This window comes from Gekko japonicus, unplaced genomic scaffold, assembly GCF_001447785.1.
Source record: "Gekko japonicus isolate JY-2015 unplaced genomic scaffold, Gekko_japonicus_V1.1 scaffold94, whole genome shotgun sequence".
Taxonomy (NCBI): Eukaryota; Metazoa; Chordata; class Lepidosauria; order Squamata; family Gekkonidae; genus Gekko; species Gekko japonicus.
In genome coordinates this window covers 1,578,076-1,586,614 of record NW_015174274.1, presented here as the reverse complement: position 1 = coordinate 1,586,614, position 8,539 = coordinate 1,578,076, and the positions used below count along the sequence as shown (strand labels likewise).

At 40.0% G+C, this 8,539-nt stretch overlaps 1 protein-coding gene across 1 annotated transcript in view; it reads right to left on the bottom strand.

The window, feature by feature from the left end:
• LOC107120956 (macrophage mannose receptor 1-like) overlaps positions 1 to 8,539 on the bottom strand; it is a 59,081-nt gene that overhangs the window by 45,093 nt on the left and 5,449 nt on the right. The window contains exon 4 of the mRNA XM_015423748.1: positions 2,488 to 2,649. Within this exon, the coding sequence (XP_015279234.1) occupies positions 2,488 to 2,649 (162 nt within the window). The remainder of the gene's footprint in view (positions 1 to 2,487; positions 2,650 to 8,539) is intronic.

Genomic DNA, 8,539 nt, shown 5'->3' with positions numbered 1-8,539 from the left:
GGCCGAGCCGCCTTTTCTCCCCGGCGCGATCAAACGCCGGAGAGAAAAGACGGCTCTAACCGGGAGCCGGCCGATCTGCGCATGTCGGAGCATGCGCAGTTCGGCTCCGGCCCGGGCTTGAGCCGGCGCAAGGGAGCGCCGGCGATCAGACGCCCGGGAAGAAGCGCCTCATCCGTTGGAACCACCGAGGTAGGTGGTTCAGTTTGAGGCGGTTCTTCCCGGGTTTGGGCCAGTTTGGAGGCGGAAGCAGAACGCTTCCCAGATGTTGTGGTGTGATCGCGCTGCTTTGATCCGCCTCCAAACTGTCCCGTTCCCGGGCCAAATCGCCTCGTGTGAACGGGGCCTGAAAGTGTCTGATCCCAGACTGGCTCCTCTTATTAAAAGAAGCAGACCCATGTATCATAGTTAACACTAAAGACAGCTGTGACAGACTGTCAAGGGTTAATGCCTCACAGAGTCTGGGAACCTTTGAATGGCAGGCTGCTCAAACAGAATTCTATGGAGAGAGTCAGTTACAAAATGATGCTTGGGAACTGGCAGTTGAAGAAAAAACAGTTAAGTTCTGACTGCAGACTGCAAAAGAGACTGAAGGAGTGAGTGGATCACAGTGGATCCCCATTCAAGCTGAAAAGGGACAGAACTTCTAGTCAAGAGAAGTACTTCTTGCCCCATAGCTCTAAAATGAGGAATGATCCCTGGTCTGTTTATAGAGAAGGATTTTGGGTACTTGGTTGTATGTTCCTACCATCTAAACCTTAAGAGTCAGTGAAACTGAGGAACCTATGCTCAAGTGTTTAAGCAGAAACTTCTTCTCTCTTCAGAGTTTCATTGTAGAAAAGCAAAAACACTTACTTGTTGGCAACATGTTACCTGGATTTAGTGGTATTGCAAAGTTACCTCAGTTTTTATTATTCGTTCACCTCATACATTCTTCCCCTGATTCCACCTGACCTTTTCTCCTCTAAGTAAATAAAACATTTTGTTTATTTTGAACTTTTAAAAGCTTCTCATGTGCCATTTCAGAAGTTGAATATAAGAAACTGATTTTGTCAAGGAGGATTTTGTCAAGGAGGTTCCTCATTCCAGCCGAAAAAGGGAAATAACTTCTAGTAAAGAGGAGTGATCCCTGGTTTGTGTATAAAGAAGGATTTTGGGAACTTGATTGTATGTTCCTGCCTTCTGACCTTTACATATCAGTGAAACTCAGAAACCTATGTTTGAGTATTTAAGAAGAAATTGAAAAGAAAGCCTTTCTCCTTAAAGTTTTAAAGACCTTGTTGAATAGCAGAAACACTTACTTGTTGGCAACAAATTATCTGGTGTTTGTGCAAATGCAAAGTTACCTCTGTTTCTATTCACCTCAGACATCCTACACCTGATTCCACCTGACCTTTCCTCCTCCAAGTTATAAAAAACATTTTGTTTATTTTGAACTTTCAAAAGTCTCTTGTGCCATTTCAGAAGTTGAAAATAAGAAGGCGATTCTGCCTCTTCCCTCAGTTCCCTGGCCTGAACCAACATCAAAATATATGTATTAAAGCAACTGGGTGGGACAGCCATAGACAAATAAGAAGAAAATAGATATAGGGGCTGCTCAGCAAGAAAGAAGGAGAAAACGGGTTAATTTCCATGCATGAGGGAGGGAAGAGGGTGAGATCACCATAACAGCATTATAAGGAACTCTTCTAAAAATACGCAGCACATCAGCATGGAACCAGTCTGCGGGTAAATAACAACGGGTTGAATCCTATGACTTCGTCCCATCAAGTCTTCTTCTCTTGGAGGAAGTAATTCTCCACTGAAGGAGAAGGACTGAACCAACTGACTGTAAACATCCTGGAAACTACCGTCAAAGCATTGCTTGTCAATAGCTCCCCTCATAATTCTGGATGGCAGATTCATACCAGACTCTTAAAATCAAACATGATTTCCCAAGGTGCCATAAAGTAGACATTTACCCTAATTAAAACTACACAGTATATTGGAGAACTAGGACTGGAATTCTTGCATTCTTTGAGTCCAAAAAGCAGCCCCTCTTCATATTGAAGCCATGGTACTAGGCAAGGTGGAGTGAACTTTCTCCTCCCTACCATTTTCCTGATTGAAAATCCATGAGCTCTGGCAAACAAAAAGGTGGATATCAGTATTTTTTCTTTCTTTTCCAGAGATCATTGCAGGAAAACAGACTGGGAAGACTTATACTCTCCTTGTCCAGCATCATAGTTAGAATCCAAATTTGGCCACAGTAGGCAGCTTTTTATGTACAACTTTTCAGGAGATCTAGTCATGGATCTCTAACATTAACATGAAGTTTTCCCCCAATGGGGCTTTTCATTTGTCATTTAGAAGTATAGTTAAATATCATTTCTTCTCATCTCTTCCACCCCCAATGAACATATTCTAATTTTGAAATATCTTCCTACATAAAAAAGGAATGTTTAGAGAGACTGATCACGTATATAGGCTTCATTTTTAAAAAGGTCATACCTGCCAAGTAGGTTTGTTCATGTAGTTCTGTGATGCTTAATAATTCTGCATTCTGTTGCTGACAGCTTTTTCTTGCTTGGAGCCAGGTAAGAGCTGAGTCAGAATTTATCTGGTATTGGTTTCCAGTCCAATGATTTCTAATCCAAAAGTGTTCATTGTCATCTGTAAATATTGTTTAATAATACTATTATCAATCCATCTCAGAATCTTGAAGAAAAATCTTTCAACTTGTCTGAGAGGTGGCTGAAGTGAGAGAGCTGGCACGTGAACTAAACCTTTTGTCAGGGAGAAGCTGGGCTGTGGGGATTGGAATCCTGAGGTAAAAGTTAAAGAAGGGACATTGAGGAGTGGCTACCAGTTCAAGAAAATTCACCTGGTCTCTCTGATAGCAGTATCCCATGGTAAATCCAAGTCCACAAGGATTTGATCATATTGATAATTTAAATACAACTTTTCTAAGTGATATTCTAAGCATGTGTCCATGGTACAAAGAAGAATTTTAACTGATCATAATTGATATTACCTATAAAGCCCTTTATGGTCAGGGTCCAGCCTACCTGAGGGACCGCCTTACCTCACATGTTCCCCCAAGAGCACTTCGGTCGGGGCCCCAAAATCTATTGGTTATACCGGGCCCCAAGGATGTCAAACTGGCTGGGACCAGGGCTTGGGCTTTTTCAGTGGCGGCTCCTACCCGGTGGAATTGGGTCCCGGGGGGGGTTTGGGCCCTGCGGGACCTTGAGCAGTTCCGCAGGGCCTGCAAGATGGAGCTCTTCCGCCAGGCTTTTGAGTAGGAGCCACCACCCTACTATACCACCACCGTCAAGACATCTGAATGGAGGCATTGACAAGGCCCTAGGAAGAACTTGGAATTACATCGGAAAGGCCGTCGCCACTGGATATGTACGCTGAGAATACCAGCTCCAGTCGTGGGGATACCATCTTGGATCTAGGACACTAGTAACTGGATAGAGCACTTTAGTCTTGATGTTTTGATGTTTTTATTATGTTTTTATATGTTTTTATTTATGGCTAGACTAATGATCTGGCCTCTGTTAGCCGCCCTGAGCCCACTGGGGAGGGCGGGATATAAGTGTAAAAATAAATAAATAAATAAATAAAACTGGAGATCTTTTCCTATCTCTCTACAAGTTATTAGGTAGAATTCCACATGTGACTGACATAATCCCTGAAAAATTATCCAAACTCGATGGGGAAAGTTTTAGCCAATAGCTGTTTTCAGTTAATGTTTTTTACCAAAATGGGGAAAACAATGTAAATAAGGGAAAAAATACACATTTTAACAAAGATAATAAATTACTTTTTAACATTAAAATGGATGAAAAACAAACTGGAAAAAATTGTGCACACCCCTAGTTTCTTGTACCTGGAAAGGTGATTTCACTTTCACCCTTGCAACTGAGTGTCATCATGTATCCCCTATCTGAGGCTCTTACACCTTCCTCTCTGTCTTACAGCAGTGAGAAAACCTGGAGACCCAAGGCAATCAGTGTAAGAAATGCACAGCTTGCTGATGGACCAGTCCAACTGCTACCAGTTGAGGAGAAACATGGTATGAAATGAATACATAAAATACATGTGGGTCTGAGAGGGATCTTTGCCAGAGGAATATTGTACATAATTTTATTTATTTATTTATTTATTAAATGTATACCCTCCCCTACTATTAAAATGGGCTCAGGGCAGCTCACAACATAAAACCAAGGAATAGTAAAAGCAATGAAACAATAAATAGCAATAGCAGATAAAATCAGGACCCATGCCTTATGAAATAATTACCCTAAGAAATTCCACTACCCAAGTAATATCCAAGACAGTAGGGCACTGGAAAGAGGTCATGAACAGTGCAATGGACATCAGGATGGAGTCAACCCAATTTAATTTTATTTTGCTATGTAAGTTATTGATTTATTGAACCATGAGGAAAATCAGGATATAAATGTTTCCATAAATAACTTTAATAAATCAATACATTTTTATTATATGTCTACCACTTCTTCAGACTTCTGCTCAAAGTAGCCAACAATTAAAATAGGATCAGAAGCATGCCATTTTAAAAGGCACGAAGGTAAAACCCCTAATTAGAGGTCTGAGGAGGAGGAGTAAAGTTTAGCATATGGCCAAAGGCTGTTACAATCTTAAACTAAAAAAAAAATACATTAACTACTAATATTAACCAAAAAACAATCCAGGAACAATAATGGTAAAAGCTGATTTAAAAGATTATTGTTATAATTTCAAGACTTATAATTGTGCCAAATTAAATGTCAAGCACAGCTTTGGCATGGATTTTTGTGGTAGTCAGAACCATGTAAGTGACATATTGATCAGTGTCAGATAAAAGATAAATTATTTTCTCCTCCACTAAACATGGATTTAGGCAAGTCAAGATATTTGCAAGGAATTTGGCTTCAGGTTCCTGATAAAGGGGACAGGACAAGATGTAATGGGGGAGCAGCAGAAGAACTGGAGGAGGAAGCTGGAAACAGCCAGGTCCTTGCGGGCTGGATTGGAGCCCTCTGAGAGCCGGATGCAGCCCATGGACTGCATGTTTAATAGCCCTGCCTTAATACATTGATAGCTGCACATTTTTGTAAAGCTAGAATTCCAATCCATCGCATCTGTATTAGCTGGCTTTAGTTTCAAACTGTTAAAACTCATCCATCCAACTACCATTGCCAAGCACTAGATTAGGACTGACATAATTTGGGAAGAATGAATTGAAGACCCAGCTGTGACACAGGCAGGCATTAAATGAGGTTTTTCCATATATTGCACTCCATACCTGATTTATTTAAAATAATTATACTGAATGGTTAGATGTATAAAATAAACCATAGGCATGAGAATTATAAACTGTAGCGTGACTGTATATAGCATGGAGAATATATAGATCCTTGATTGCTTTCTCATTTCTCAGTCCATTAAAGACAACCACTTTTGCTTAGCCAGCTATGTTCTGACACATCTTATCCCCTTACCTATTTTGCTACATCCGGTTTTGCACTTTAACGGAATTTAGCATGCCTGCAATCTGCTTGCCTAAGCAGCACTCATATGCAGTTGTAAGAAAGAAAATGGTGTTAGTCTTGCTAGCTTGCCCCCCACTGATGCAGAGCTGTTCCTTTTTAAGCCCAATGAAACCAGTAGGCTTAGAAAAGTGGAGTAACTCTACATAGAATAGCAACATTAGAAAAGAACAAATAAATCTGATTTCTGTTCATACTATTCTGATCACCAGTTTTTAGCTGAATTGCACTCCTGAGGCAACAGAACCTCATCCATGGAATTCATATGGGAGAGTAAAACCTCATCTGATCTCCTCCAGAAAAAGAGGAAGGCCTGTGTGCTTGTGGTACGCTGCCTGAGTACAACTGCTTACATGGAAAGGAAGTCTTGTTATTTTTATACTGAAACCCTTTGTCCGAAATTAGCAATCTGTCTTATGTTTACAACCAATGAAAACTATAAACAGAGAGATTCACTTAACCAGTTGACAACCAGATCCTATTAACATAGGTAGCTGGGCTTAGATGTAACTCTGCAGGGGGTTCTACGCATGTGCTGAGGAAGCCGGTTGCTTGCCTGACCTCTCCTTTGAATAATTATTTTAAAAGCTCAAAAAGAACATGTTTAGTCTGCCCTCAAGGACAACTAAAAGGAGAAACCGACGTACGAACATCTGGGGAACACAAGGAATTCCACTCTGAAGCTTCAGAGGGTAAGATAGCAATTATTTATTACTGTTTTAGGGAGGCAATGCCCAGGCCAAACTCCCAGCCCTTATCTGCTTCACAGGAAGATAATAAGAGCAATGGCAAAAAATATAAAAGAACTCTCCGAGCAGATGTCTGCATTCCAGAATATGATGATAACCTCTCAGGAGCAGATAAAAGCGGAGATTAAGACAGTATAAGAAGCAGCTTCAGAACTGGCAGCTGAACTTAAAGAGACAAAACAGAGGGCGATTGCAGCATCTGAGCTTGCTACAAAAAACAAACAGATGATTAAACAGTTAAACACCCAGCTTATGGAGTTATCAGACAGGAACAGAAGAGCAAACCTTGTTTTCGCAGGGATTTCAGAAGAGATAAATAATATGCTCCTAGAAGAAACACTTAGACCATGGATAAAAGAAAATGGGGTTCAGGTGCAATCCCAAGACATTGACAGAGCCCATAGACTGCAAAGGAGAAAGGAAGGAGGAGCCCCAAGGGACGTTATAATTAAATTCACAAGAGAAAAGCTACAGCAGGAAGTATTTAAGACTTTGAAAAAGAAGAAGGACCTGACCCTCAGAGGGAGAAAGGTCTGGGTTAGAGAGGACTTTTGCCAAGAAACTATCAAGAAGAAAAACCAAATGAGACCTTATGGGCAAAATCTATATGAAAATAATGTGAAATTCTCATGGGGGTATCCAGCTTCAATATTAATATTTAAAGAAGGCAAGAGGCTGACAGCACAAAACCCTAAGGAAGCAAGGGAACTCTTCAGGCAACTGGGTATCGATACAGAAGACCTGAGAGAACAGAGAGAGGAGGAAGTTATGGAGAATGCGGACGACCCGGGAGAAGGCCTTTCAAACAGATGTGATAAAAGACCAAGGACAGACTCGCAAGAAGATACTACATAAAGGGAAGTATATAAAAGTTTATTGAGCTAGCTTTAAGAATAAGAAGGAAGGGGAGGTTTGGGATGCGTACACTCTGGAAAGTGGGAAAACAGGATGAGGCCTTCATCCAAATTGTTGCCTAAACTACAGGGGAAGGGAGGGGGGAGGACTTCATTTAATAAATAAAGTAAAGTACCCACACCCAGGGAGGACTAAAATTCAAAAAATAAAGAAAATGGGTAGGTCCTTAAGAGTCCTTTCACTGAATGTAAACGGTCTTACCTCCAACCTTAAGAGATTTAGATTAACTAAAATGGCCAGAGAACAAAGGATAGACTTGATGTGTCTACAGGAAACACACACACACACAAGATAGAGAACCATTAATAAAAGACCCGAAGTGGCAGGTTTTAGCAGAAGCAAGAGGGAACTCTAAGGCCAGGGGAGTAGCAACCTTGATCCATAAGAACTTTAAAGTGGAGGATATCAAAAGGTTAGCAGACAAGGAGGGCAGATACCTATTGGTCAAGTTTAAACTGGAAGGCAAACGAATTACTATAGTGAACATTTATGCACCAAACAAAAAGGAAAAGAAATTTCTAACTAAGGTTTTTAAGAAGATTCAACAGTTCTCATAGGGAGAATTAATTGTAGCAGGGGATCTAAATATTGACATAACAAAGAATAAAAGCATTAAGCTAGGAGACTGGGGCCTGAAAGAAGCATATGAGTTTATAGGAACAAGACCTAGACCTACGCATATATCCAGCAGGTATAAAACAGCGTCATGCATAGATTATATAATTTTTTGGGGGAAAAATATGTCCATAAAAGAGATTACAACCCTTCCAATTTGGATATCTGACCATGCCCCTATAAGTATTGAATTGGAATTAAATTTACCCACAACAAACAGACCTTGGAGATATAATAATTTAATAATGGCAAAAGAAGAAGATAGGGAATATATGACATCACAGATACAACTATACTTCAAGGAAAACAGAGGAACGGTGCCTACCAATATACTATGGGATGCCGCTAAAGCAGTAATAAGGGGCCATTGCATAAAAAAAGAAAAGAACATAAAAAGAGAATGGTATAAAAAAGACAAAATAAAATAAAGGAATTAGAGAAGCTACAAAGGGAACTAATGGAAAACTATAGCCCCACTTTACAGAGCAAAATCAAAGAGATTCAAAAACAATTAGAAGCATTAGACATAGCAACATTGTGGGAAAAGGAAATTATGGTAAGGAACGAATTCCAGAGGAACAGCATTAACACAGCGAAAAAGCTATCTGAAGATTAAAAAAGCAAAACAGACAGTTAGATCTATAAAAATTAATAACAACACAACACAAAGTCCCAAGGAAATTATTAAGCTTTTGAGAACTTTTATAAAAACTTATATAAGAA